This window comes from Cyphomyrmex costatus, unplaced genomic scaffold, assembly GCF_001594065.2.
Source record: "Cyphomyrmex costatus isolate MS0001 unplaced genomic scaffold, Ccosl1.0 scaffold193, whole genome shotgun sequence".
Classification (NCBI taxonomy): domain Eukaryota; kingdom Metazoa; phylum Arthropoda; class Insecta; order Hymenoptera; family Formicidae; genus Cyphomyrmex; species Cyphomyrmex costatus.
In genome coordinates this window covers 480,414-494,500 of record NW_017275965.1, presented here as the reverse complement: position 1 = coordinate 494,500, position 14,087 = coordinate 480,414, and the positions used below count along the sequence as shown (strand labels likewise).

Here is a 14,087-nt window from a genome sequence, read left to right as displayed (position 1 = left end):
CTCGTTAAGTTTTTCAAATCAATAATAAAGAGAGAAAGGGTTTACGAGCAAACAAATTCGTTAAAACATTTAATTTTATTCTAATATATTGCGAAGAATATTTGCAATATATTAGAATAAAATTAAATGTTTTAACGAATTTGTTTGCTCGTAAACCCTTTCTCTCTTTATTACTAGTAAATAGTATTTTTTCCTAACCGATTATATGTTTGATAAAATTAACATGCTTTTATCATATAAAAATAATAGCATACACACGTGATAAATGTCTATATACAAAAATATCTATATATTAAGTATAGACTCAAAGATATCAAGGATCGATAAACTTTGACCTTTTCATTTGCTGAGGCATCTTGTAAGAAAAATTAAGAATATAAGAATTTTCAACAAAATTCAAGTAATATTTCAGTTTTAATCTATCATCTTATTAAAAAAAATTGACGTAAAATAAATATTATTCCAAAAAACAGATTCACCTCGTGTAAAAAGCAGTATTGGTCAAGCCATGCTTAGTCTGTAATGGTTCGATTATATCTTTGCAATTATCATGGTCGCGACAACATGCATCAGTCATCGCAAATACTCCCAAATCGTTCGGGCCATCCGCTATATTACCACTGCCGCACCATTTTGTTCCTGATAAAAATTCAAATAAATAACAAAGTTCTCAAAAAGTTCCACGAATAAAAACAGAGTCATTAATACAGTTTCTAAACATATTCTATCAAATACGTACGAAATGACTTATCTTGTCACAATATATTGTACAAATTTTTGGTCTTAATATCACATATACTTCTTTGTTAAGTAGAATTGTACATATAATTGAATTGACAAAAACCATATCTCCTGAATAAATCCTACCTGGAAATATAAAAGCCGACTGAAGCGTGGTTTCGCGAAGTTCATTGCTGTCGATCTCACTGTTGTTCGGAAACGCGATATGCCATCCGCGGATATTCTGGGATAGTAACAAAAGCACGGAAAACAGCACAATAGTCGAAGTCATCGCAACGAAATCCTATTGTGGTTCTAACGAAAGTAGAAAAAACGATTCCCTTTTATACGGTATAACAAGAACCTTGCGCTCCATTTCGTTTTTAAGCCATCTAATCGCTCGGGTTATGCTTGGCGTACGAAACAGGTAACTATTGCCCCGGACATTTGCATTTCCTGCGCGATGGAATTAATCTACTTCAAGATAACAAAGTTCTAAAGAGAAATTATCAAAGGTCTCCTTTGACGTGTCCAAAAAAAGAACGCCACACCAAACGAATAGCAAAGTTGGCGCGATAATCTTTAATATAATTAAAGTCAAATATAATTTTTAAGAGAAATAGAGACAAAATCAACAAGCGTGTATTGAAAAGAAAAAAATGTATACAATTATTTACTTGAGAAAGAGACTTCGTAAGTCATCTTTCTTCTAATTAAATATTGACAGTCTGAAAATAAATTAGAGAACGATCTACCTAAACGATGAATTTACCTAATCCTGAGTAATTTATTCATCGCTAATAAAATCAATCAATGAATAACCATATACGAATTTCGATTCAGGCAAGAATTAAGTTTCGTGTAACCAAGTTATACGTGGAAACTTCAAACACATTTATTTTCACGATGAGAACGTTAATCATTCGTGACGCACAAAAAATACATGTTTCTGAAATAGCATTTCCACAAGCAAACTTCTCCGTAGAGGAACGCGAGTTTCGAATGCAGATTTAAATGGGTACTCTCATCCTGAAAACAAACGAAACCTCATCAGCCTCTGTATAGCTTCAACTGGATTTTTCCCCCGTGGTCGAACTGGCGAGAGTGACAGTCTCCATTAAGCGCCACCCTTAAAGTGAATGCAGTGTACACTCAAAAGCACGTGCTTGTACACTGTTTGTTTCGATAGCGCGATCGTGTGATAGTATTTGATATCAAAGTAAATCCCATAGGGCTAGAAGAGGTGAGCGCGAGTAGAGTGAGTGGGTTATGAAGCCTGAAGCTGACCGGCATACGTCAATATTGTGCAAACCGTGATACCAATAATAACTAGACCAATAATCGATTGCCAAGTTGTTGTTGCCGATATGGTAGTCGATACGACGAATTGACAAAACGCATGTTGGAACAGGCGGTTATGGAAAATAACAGGTCTCCTCCCCAAAGAATATCGATCACTTCCGTTATTCTGAAGGAGATAGATTTTATACGTTTATTTCTGTCTCGTCACGGGAGAAGATCTACCACTTTTCTTCTATTACTTGTTTGTTCTATTAGTTTACTTCTCTCATACGTGTAACAGACAGAAACACCTATAATAAGAATAGGCATAAAATTGTGAATGATGTAACAATTCGTAATTTAACGTTGTGTGTGTTTTTCAAGCTACTGATTTCATTCGTCCTTTTACGATAATAGTAATCATCGCCACATCAAGATAAATATTATTCGATATTATATTGTGATGTTTCAACCGCAACTATATGCATAATTACAAATCAAAGGTAATTATACAACACCGATAATGTATAACAAAATGAAACACGACATAGAAACTGTAATAGAAAGCTCTAATTTATATCTATATTATGTAATAATTACAAATGTCATACAAAAAGTAGATCAAACTTATTATTTTTTTCAATATAATGAAATTGTTAAAACGATACAATATAACAATTTTGTGATTATACTTAATGCAATAATTTTATTTAATCTAATAAAAGATACGGATATTTTTTCAACATTGAGAAACTTTTAGATCCTATTCTCTTCATTATTCTTCGTATATATAACGTGAGTAATATTATAAGATCTTATGATTAAAAATCACTTTAATCATCTGATTGTTCTCATCGCGGAAACGACATGTAATAAAACGTTCTGCGATAGTTAGGTGCAATCACACTCCAGAATATCATTGAGATTCGGACAGAGAAAGTGGCGGATATTACGCGGCCCGACCAGACCCTCTTGACGACGCGCGCAGTCCGCCAGCCACAATCCAACAGCTGTTACACGCTCGGACGACACCGGCGGACCAATTCCAGATACCCGGAAGATTGTTTCCAGACGACCCGCTTCTATCTCCGCCCGCATCCTCTTCAGGAATTCTTTCAGAGGATTGGTCGGTGGCGTCTGGTCGCTTTCAGCTTCGATGCGGCAACGGCAGATCTCTGGCGAGTTTTTAGGATCGATCCAAGTAGTCGTAGTTTCACAATCAATCGCTTCCCTCGCGACTCCCTCCTCGCTCTCGTAGTTAAACTCGAATGCATCATTAGTTGTCTCTTGCGCATCAACGCTGCTGGTATCGCTATTATGTTCGAGAAGATCAATGATCGAAGGAGTGACGTTCTCGAACTTCGCCTCGACCGTCGACTAAACAAATATTCGACCTTTCATTATGGCAATTGGAATTTAATAAACGATGCCGTAACGGTAAAACCGCTTAAACTTATATACGCACAGTATATTCGCTGTTTAGTAAATATAAATGATCAAATAAAAATTCTCACATATAGATTGCACTCTCGAAAGATCTTTAAGTATTTAAAAACATCTAAACGCTACTTATTTCCACGTATAGTATTATCATACAAAGGAGTACATCTATCGAGATTAAAGTCTACTTTTCACAGATCGAAGATATTGGGTGAGATATTTTACGATGTAATCGCCCGGTCACAAAATTCAAAGTGACTGATCGTTTTTCCGGCGTTTTCCCAGCGTGCCCAGCGGCGTTACCTCGTTCGTCCCTCCTTGGAAAACGTAACCATCAATCGATTCGATCTCAATTTCGGTTTTATCGCTAGCGACAGACTGTCTCGCCAACACTATGTCGATGTCGGAGTGCTCCGGGTCATCCCCATAATCCTTCAAGATCTCCGGGCTCTCCGAAGGTCGCTTTTCGTGAGATGCTTCCCCGCAAACATCCTCATCAGTGCTTCTCGCCTCTTCCTAATATGTACTTGATTGAATACAAGTCCATCATCCAATAAAGACGCAACGTCTCGAGATGTAAACAGACAGAAATTATCTGTCTCGATAAAGGTAATGATCGTTCTTTGCGATGCATTCCAATTATCATATTTAATAGTCGATATTCTCGTTAAAAAATGATAAATGTAATTAAAATTTGCATTTCACAAAATTTTATTTTTTTTTTAATTTCTAATACTGTCAAAATTTTAAGATTCAACGATCCTAACATTATTCAAAAATTATAAAATTTCTATAAAATGTTCAAAAAAATTTTCAAAAGAATTGTAAACTAAATATTTTCAGAAGCGTGCACATACGAATACTAAAAAGATTAGAATCTTATCAAATGTGTATATTCTAATAGATGTGTTTAATATTCGCAATTTAATTTAACGCATGTACTTTATACAGCGTGGATTATAATCTTCTTACATTATCGTGGTACTGCGTAAAGTCCACGATCACGATGCATTAATTCCGAAATTTCCAAGTCACTTCCGTACAAAGTTACGCGGAGTTGTTAATATTTTCCGTAATCTTCATGTGAACCGGTTAATTTTGCGCTTGCTCCGAAAAGCGAGTCCGAAACGCAAATGCGTATATGAAATATGCAGCACTGCTTGTAATGAGAAGTAGTTAGCAGTCCAGAGTGGATATTGTACAGGAAAAGCAGCTTACTCCGCGCATACGCAGACTTATTGGCAAAATTTTACTCCGAAAATTTATTAAATTTTACTCATCACGCGCGCGTTATTACATGCCTGTAATTTCCCAACTGTAACTTTCATATCACGAGTCCAACATATATTGCGATCTATTTATTTCAACATAATACTAAATGTATGTATCAATTTAATATTTATGCGTCAAAATAGAGAATTATTAGCATGTCATATTAATGCCTTAATTAATCAGTTATTTAAATATTGTTAAATTATATTATAATTAATAAAGGTGAATTTGTGTCACAACGATAAAGCTTCCTTTTAAATATCCACCGAATAAATGAAAATGCACCTTGTATAATTATTAAATCATTATAAAATATGCAGAGACGTACATGAACCGTTTGCATTGTTCTCTTTCAGAGAAAGACGGTCATAACTTTGTTATAATTATATCCACAAAACTACAATGTAGCGTTTGGTTAAAGTACACGTTATGTATGCTTTAATCTAAATAGCTCCACTTGCATGAGTTATAAATAAATGTCAAATCTGTTCAGAATCATGCTAAGATATAAGTCAAGTCTATTTCAACGACAAATGCGCACGTAAGCTGCTTATTTCTGAGAAAGTATTTTTGTACTGTATGTAATATGTATCAATCAAACATTATACACGAATCATCCCGAATTATTTACGGAATCTTTGATAAATGTTTTCCGTCCTCGATACTTTGTGCATTATAAAATTGTAAGTTAAAAATTTTACGAAGACGACGCTACGTGCTCACTTTTCCTGCAAGCTGTTCGGATACACTTCCTTCCAATCGACACTTATACCTATTTCTTAATAAAGTTATAAATTCTCCGACAGAAAAATATCGCGCGGATGATGGAAAAAATAGGATATTCCAGAACTATCTCATTAATGGTCGCTGCGAAACGATTTTTTTCACGATTCAATGAGATAAAACGAAAAATTACTCTCTCAGACCAGATATTTTATTTAACCGGAAGAGAAATGCTGCAACTGGCAGATACCTTTTCCGCTGCGAACTCGCAGCTGCGGGCTCTCATCGTCAAATCGATCGTGCCGGACGACGCTTTCGAGACAGACGTGGACGTGTCACACGGGGAATCGACGCGCTCGGCTTTGCGACGTTCGCCACCGCAATCGAGATCCGCTAGATATCCGTAGAGATCCAGGAAAATCCTCAAGGGTATCATGGCCGAGCCGCCTTCCGGCTCATGCGTTAGGAGCTCGCATACGTATATCATCGTCTCGAGAAGATCCTAAAGCGGTCGTAACGTAACGTAAATTATAACCGAACCTGATGACGTTCACTTAATTCCGAGTTGATTAAATTCTTTTAACGTAAGATATACTGCTGTATAAAAACGCAGAAAAGAAAATACATTTCACGATTTTCATTAAACGTATTTTAAAATTTTCAAAAGCTTTTTCGTATTTCTAATATTATCAATATTTTATCGATATTATATGTATGTGTATGTTGAGTGTAAAAAATACGAACAAAAATATTTCACCTGTTTGTTAATAATTCTATTTTTGTTAAAATTTTTATCCTCTGTATTTCTCGCCAAAAGGATTAAACAATATAAATTGTAATGCATATGTAACAAGGTAATACTGCATCTTTTAATCAATCGTGATTCTAAATTGTTTTATTACATATTGTAAATGCCCAATACACTTAATGGCTCTTTTATTATTACTGCTTTGTTAAAAGTTAAAAAGTTGACAGATGTTGTTCATATAAATTAGTAAATATCGCTATTACATTTTTAGTTGTTCTATAATTGTAATTTTCACAATATATAAAATTTTATAACACACACTATTCAATAACACTCCATTTTCCATTTCGTTATACAATTCCATTATTGAATATGTATATATAATCCATTTGTATTTCATTAATCCGTAATAAATAAAAAAAAATAATTTTATTTAATTTAATAATAAAACTAAAGTTAGCTGTAGTTTTATGTTTAAGAAATTCTCGCAAATACAAAAATGTATCTGTTCACAGTATAATAGATATTCCCAATATATATATTACGTTACAAAGCATAACGTAACAATGATACATGCTAATGGATTGATAAAAAGCAATATTTCTGAAAAAATGCGATATTTTCACAAAAAAAAAACAAAAGAGAAAAATTCATCAAGTTTTCCGACCTCGATATCAGATATAGTTGAACACGCTATAAAGAGATTTGTTCCAACCAGTATGACGCTTACAACTCACATTTCCTAAAAATCCACAGGCGACCGCGAGGAATCGATAGAAATCACAGTACTCTTTATCCTCCAATAAACCGACGACCATAAAAAGCTGATAAAGACTCGTCTCGGGTAGATCCAACCCCTGGCAGTCCAGCAGGAGGGCTCTCAGGCGGACCTTGTTCACGTAGCCGAATCTGTTGAGCAGGGTCTTCAGATAGCCGGGCGTGATGCCCGAGGGGTGTACAAAGGGTGGATACTCCAATCTGTCCTACGTAGGGACAATATCGCGGTGGCTGAGATTATATTCACGGCCAGTTACCAATCGGCCGTAGTTCGGTCATCGATAATGTCCACGTCGCACGTATGTATACATAATGCGCAACGTGAAGCTATTACAAATCGGTTTCACCAGAGCACTATAGACGCGCCTGTCGCGCGGCATTTCCGCCGAAACGCCTCTCGCTTCCAGAAGCACGAATTACGCTGATATTTGTCTTCAGCGCTCTCTCCATCGTTCGCTTCCTATTCTGAAAGCGACGTATGCATACGTTGCAAGTATTGCGCTGTAAGCAGGTATCGCGTGTCAGCTGCGCGGTAACGCGATATGCCGCAGATAAACGAGGAATTCCAGTTAACAATGATAACGATGACGCGTGCGCGCGTTGTTGTGAATAATAGTTGCAAATTAGATTACGCGCGCTGTAAATTAATCGGTAAAATGCACGAACGTCATGAGCAAGAGAGAGAGAGAGAGAGAGGGGGGGGGGGGGAAGAAGAGGGAGGAAAGAGATATATAGTACACTGGACGTTTCATGAGAGGATACATCGATATAACTTTAGCAACATATAATTTGACAAAATTGAAACCAATTTCGCGTTCGTGAACATTTAAGCTATATGGTATATAATTGAAGAGTTATTTAACATTTAACGTCAAAAAGCTTTAGCAAAGCAAGCTTTTGAGTAAAAGATAGAATAACGTTCGTTAAAGCCAATTTGAGGTAAACTTTTCATTAAGAGGATGATATATATTTAATTTGTAACAAGTCAAAGTTAACAAAATTCCGAAAATTCACGAAACATTTAATATCTATAAAAATAAATCGTGCGCAAATAAAATTAAAAATAAAGACAATCAATATGATATTATAAAGAACTTGATTGGTTATGGAATTAATTTCGTCAACCTATGCAACAATTATATTCATTAAATTGCATTGTACGAAAAGTTTGTAAATTTGTCGATAACGCACGAATAATGATAAATGGCATCTATTAATAACGAGAATAATAATACATATTGCGGTTAATATAATTACAACGGAAATGATTTACGAACATTGAATATTTAAGAATTAATATAGTCAATTCTCTAATAAAGTTAATTCTCTCACTTATAATTCTTCTAAAATATATTTCGATGCCGCGAATTTTAATTTTTAATTATCGATCAATTGCGTTAGAGAGAAAGATCGCGCAGCTTACCGGTTCGTAACTTCTCTTTAATGCTGTTATCCCCTACAACTAGAATTGCACAAACTTATAATTACAGACATCCATTGGAAGAACGCGGATGGACGAACTCCGGAGATGAATGTGCCTTACTTTGACCCGCTTTACGAATAATATAATAATGAATATTCTCAAGAGCAATGTAATAGATCGATCGGCGCGAAAGGAATTTTCATTAACTTTTTCCTTGCGCCAAATATTTTTAGAAATATTTTCTAATAAGTATTTCAGCTGTTCGAGTTTAAAGAATTGAGAAGAAAAAAATTAAAATTGGGTTAACAACGACAAATAACATCGCGCAGGATGATTACAGCAATAAAAAAAGATTATAATTATTATATTTCTCTTTTCTTTTTTCTATTAAATATTATATTTACACATATCTGGTATCTTCTACGTACATATGTATTTCTTTAAGGAAAACTTGCTATAAAACGAGAAATAGATTTAAAAAATTACTTATAGGCTACAACTCCTACAGGCGTATAAGGTAGGCTTCCACTACAATGCCTTACTAATGAGTCCAGTAGTGGAAGCTGGGACGAAACGCCACAATTACGTGATATTCTTCGCAATATTTAATTAAAAATTAATTTAAAAGATTTTTTTAACTTAATTTATTGTGGCTCACATTGCCCTGTTTCTTTATATTAGTTGCTTTAAAAACATATTGAACCTTATTACAATGTACATTTTTAGATTAAAAAAATTTTCCGATAAAGTCCTACACTGACAAAAAAAATTGTTGGTATTTGTAATTGTAATTACATATCACTATGATTATGATTATTACTGCGCGCTATAAAAATGTAGTTGAAACTAGCATAAAAACGCGATTCAAATAATTATAAATTATAAAATTACAATTTGAATCATTTTTATGTTAATTTCCACCATTTTTATGGTTATAATAACTATAACGAATATATCTACAAATCATAATTGTAGTAATATATAATCATATAGTTACAAATACCAACAATTTTTTTCTCAGTTTACATACAACACGTAAGTCTAATTTTGAAATTTCTCGGAAAGTTTCAAATCCTTAGGTTGGTTTTTTCAAAGTCAAGTTTTCCTCATAACATAAAATTGCACATGTTGCACGATGAATAATGGATCCGAGGGAAGGTAATACGAATAGAAAAAGAGATCGCAAAGCTCGACTGACGCGGGAACGACGTGTTTGTACAAAAAGGAATGTACCTTCGCCGGAGGCACCTCGCCGTTCGCTAAAGCGCGGAAATACGCGGCGGTCCATCGTAGAAGGTCGTTCGGCTGCGTGCGAATCGCTGCCTTCGCGTACAGTTTCAGAATGTGCGGGAACGTCGGCGGTACGTTTATCTGTTGAGCGCAGTAAATCGGCTTGGTCTGAGAATCTGACATTGTGCGCGCGTGCACGCGCACTGCTCCCAGAAGGAAAGACGAAAGTGAAGGCCAAGACAGGCGGAAGCGACAAGAGACGAACGAGACTCGACGTGGAAACGATTCGACTGATTTGCACGAACCGCCTCTGCTGCCGCCACACCATTGTCATATTCCATTTTCTTTGAAAAACTGTCGATGGATATATACAGGGAGCAGCGATACGAACAAGGAGCTTTACAGTTCCACGAATCGTGCCGAGGATCATCGTTCTCGTGATAGATAGATAGTAAATCGAATAAATTGCGGAATGCATAACCTTAATACGAGAATCGTTGGTGAGAAGGAAAGAAAATCTCTTCGTTCTTAAAAGAATTTATCTTCCACTCTGTCCTAGAAAAAGTCATTATGTAATATAAATTTATATTTTCGGCACAAAAGTTTAATATAAAATCGTTAATGATATTGCAATTAGTAAAGACCGAGACTGTGGAGATAAAGGGTGCACATTGCCGACGAAGGATTAAGATTCTTAGTTTGTCGTGCTACAGGAAATATTGTCTTAGCAGCTACTTTTCAGAGAAAATCTTTAAATTAAACAATGAAAGAAAGATTTATTTGCACATGCATGATTTGAAAAAGAGATAACGAGTTATCTAATAAACAATCTATATTTATGTAAATTTTGTATCTTAATCGGCATAATCCTCTTTATATTTCATAGAAAATTCTCGCTAAAGTCCACCGCAGGGAATTCAACGCGTATCTTCAGCGAACTTAAACTGTAATAACCACAATCGATAAAACATTGAAAACGTACTTCATTTTATGGGGGGACATGTCGGACTTTTTAAAATGTAACTAGCCGATCGATTATGTGACACACTCCCATGTGCAGCTTTTAATATCTACTCGTTCAATTTCGGTCAATTTACCACAATTAGTGCACATCTCTATAGCCTCATAATAATTTTACAATAAAATATTTCAAGCAGCAAATCGCGTTTCGACGGGGGGCCGTTTCTGTTATCTTTAAACGCAAGATCTTTAATCTGCTGTACTATAAATATAGTTTCGCAAATTGAAGCGCGTTGATTTATGTCACGTACAGAAATTTTAATTTAAAAAAAATTCATGGATAATACACGAAATGGAAAATACGTCAATGGAAAAAAAATGTGAAATTCTGAGAGGATTGGAGATTCGCACATTCGAAATTTCGTAAATCCGAAACGTGTTCGACCTAATTACGTATACAATTTAGAGGTATTGACCGAGATACAGTCATTTCAATTTACACAATCATTCACGGCCGTAATCTCAATGAGCATACACTCTGTTCACCGACAATATTTTTATAAATACAATGAGAGCTCGATGAATTACCCAGAACAATAAGACCAATACGCCAACCACCTCCGACACTCTCAATGGAATACAAATGGTACTGAGCAAACAACAGGGATCGACAGCCCTCTGGAAATCGAACGCCTGCCACCACTAGTGTCCTCTACCACCACGTCAGAATCAATGATCGATCCGACCCCATTCCTCCCTTTGCATTATTGCGACCCTCATTCTATTACCTGTGCGTCAGCACATATACATTCTCGATACGGCCTCTATCGCTTTTGTCGCGAATGTCGCGATGCATAAATGAAACATTCCTATTCAGCGCACCGCTCACAGGGCTTCCGTGCGTTACCTTCCAACATGTGTTAAAAGTATTCCGAATAAGATAATGCACCTTCGACTTTTACTCAGCTGAAATTTTATCGACTTAATTGCTGCATGATTTAGCAATAATAGACAGACGAATTAAGAATTAAGATTATACAGATAAGTGACTTAGTTCTCGTTTAATTCGACATGGATCGTACTTTAATAAAGAGAGATAATTTGGAGAACATAAAATGTGAGAAAAATATAAAAGCAGATATGTAAAAGAAAAATAAATTAGAAAGTTGTAATAAACGTGGATTACTATTGTTTAAAAAAAAAAACAAGGTAAATTTTTTTTTAAATAAAGCGACAGTAAATTAATATTACACGGATGCGCAAGGAAATTATTATTTTGAGAATAAATTCGCTACAGTATCAAATTATAATATATATCTTATCTTAAAGTACTCCATATCTATACATTCTTACATTAGCTATACGATAAATTAATAAGGAGTCATAATATAATAAAACGACAAGATCGAGTAAGATTCTCATTAAGACCAATTATCACATATATCTGAGGGAATTCAGAGGAGAGATTAATACATCATCATCACACTCTCTTTTAAAAGAAATAATACTGACAAATTCATCACAGAAATTGAAAAAACTATAATCGATATAACAGACTATGATCACAGTTTGTTATGTTTTGCGATCAAATTTTCCGAATAACTGTTTGCTATTTCCTTCTTTGAATTCATTCTCTCCCTCTCTCTCTCTCTTGATACCCGGTATTTCCCTCCGGCGTACATCTCGGAGGGTAATCGCTGAAATAGTTTTCAATCGATCGATCGCCAGCCGCGGGTGCGCCGCACCGCGGAAAAAGAGCGTGCGCGCTGCCCGTCTGCCGCAATTCGCGACCGCGTTATACACGGCGTATCATCCCCTTCGTTTCGTCACGAACTCCGGCTCCGGCACGAATATTGGGGGCCTTGGGTACGAATATAGCGAACGGAAGCAATTTCGTCGTCCTTCGGGAATGGCCTTGGCATGACCGCCGCCGGGACGTCGGCGTCCCGCGGCATCAATCGTCTGTTGAATGAAACTCGGCTGCGCGGACGCGGGGGATAATAATAAGAGTCGTGAAATCCATAAAATCGAAGTCGCTGCCGGTATATATATCACCCTTTGACGTACAGCAGCGGAAAATAAAAAAAGAATCCACCGGATGGTTATTAATCGAAAGAGACGAATCGTTCCAACATCCGATCTCTTTTTCTTTTCTCGCAGCGAGACGTATCGCGTCGAGCGGAGCGACTTGGCGTGGTCGGTGAACTACGAAATCGCGCGCTAATGGCGACAACGAGGGAAATTTATGTGCGTGAGAGGATTGCGAGCGGTGCTGCGGGGCTGAGTTATTAGGATGATTTTGGGCGAACGTTTTAACTGTATGCCATCGTTCTGCTGAGCGCTAAGCGGAAAATAAATGTCCTGCTCACGTACGGTGTGAATATTGAAATTTTATCCCCAAGGAAACTACACATATTCGAAAGTCACAAGTTGAAACATAAGGCGTTTCGAAGTTTATTCGCGGATCTCGGCCTTTCTAAAAATAAAATGTCCTCAAAAATTTTAATGCTTCTCTCGAGTGATTTCAAGACGTTATAATGTTCCCCGAGACACAAATTTGCAGACGTTATAGACGACTCCGGCAATGTATCGTCGTTACGTATCAACTAAATGGCAATGACTTTTGACTCCCTTGCTTTCGCGAACAATGCTAAAGGCGACGAGAGCCGACTTCTTCGTTCTTCGACCCGCTTTTGTGAGTTTCCGTGCAAGTAATTGCGAGACAAGTCGGTCGGCCGGCGCGGCAACTGCGTTCGCATATAGGTATACTTCCGGCGCCTATAGCTGCAAGTATTACGGCGCTTGTGTGGCAGCAGCGCGCTCCTCGGTGCATCTGATACCGACAATGAATAGGCAGCGGGCGTAATGCATGCGGCTGTAACAGTTGCACGAAGCAAAACGGCGCGACTTTGCGTGTAATAACTAATATCGGAAAGAAAATGCAGGAACAAAAAACAAGTTAAATTTAGAAAATTGCCACGTCAGAACTGATTCTTTTTTCTACGGCGAATAGTGAATTATACATTCCTTTCTTTTTATTATATTTGTGTCCAGAGATGCGGTCAATAAAATATCGTTTTATTATTCCTAAATTTAAAAGAATTTACCCTCGACGTTGTCGAACTTTTGAGATGTGACCGAGTAATAAAATCTTATTTTTCACTTAAATTCGTAACTTAACTTTTTGTAATAATTTTAATTCGAGCATTAATTGTTACGGTAACAATAACACATTCATCGCTAAAAGCTTTTGTCAGGGAAAATTGATTTATGAAATATTTATTATCAAAATTAAAATCATTATTGTTATTGCATTACATAATTTATGCATCTACAAACAGCTGAAAAACTGAATTTTAATTTTAATGTTTATTCTAACTCGTAGAAAACACACATTACCGAGGGGGAGATGAACGAATTAAACCATTAACATAATTAATTTTGGTTATAATACTCGTTAAAAGCTGAAAGCTGGAGAGCATCGCAACTAATAAAATAATTAGAGCTGCGAAG

At 36.1% G+C, this 14,087-nt stretch overlaps 2 protein-coding genes across 2 annotated transcripts in view; both read right to left on the bottom strand.

The window, feature by feature from the left end:
• The window catches only part of dtn (transmembrane protein 132C dtn), a 30,134-nt gene extending 29,122 nt beyond the window's left edge, over positions 1-1,012 (bottom strand). The window contains exons 1-2 of the mRNA XM_018538623.1: positions 868-1,012; positions 480-639 (exon numbers count right to left, since the gene is read on the bottom strand). Coding sequence (XP_018394125.1) covers positions 480-639; positions 868-1,012 — 305 coding nt within the window. The remainder of the gene's footprint in view (positions 1-479; positions 640-867) is intronic.
• A 1,880-nt stretch (positions 1,013-2,892) lies between these two features.
• LOC108772881 (ropporin-1-like protein) lies at positions 2,893-9,797 on the bottom strand. Its single transcript, XM_018538525.1, has 4 exons — positions 9,618-9,797; positions 6,922-7,167; positions 5,703-5,938; positions 2,893-3,301 (listed from the first exon to the last, which is right to left on the bottom strand). Exons 1-4 carry the CDS (start codon positions 9,795-9,797, stop codon positions 2,893-2,895), a joined length of 1,071 nt encoding a protein of 356 aa, XP_018394027.1.
• Positions 9,798-14,087: the final 4,290 nt, after the last annotated feature.

Bases quoted from the DNA above. Each gene is read 5' to 3' on its own strand.
- LOC108772881 (XM_018538525.1), bottom strand. From the start codon at position 9,797: ATGTCAGATTCTCAGACCAAGCCGATTTACTGCGCTCAACAGATAAAC. The intron at 7,168-9,617 runs GTACATTCCTTT...GTCCCTACGTAG, and splicing joins GCGAGGTGCCTCCGGCGAAG to GACAGATTGGAGTATCCACC. The intron at 3,302-5,702 runs GTTCGCAGCGGA...CGATACCAGCAG, and splicing joins ATGAGAGCCCGCAGCTGCGA to CGTTGATGCGCAAGAGACAA.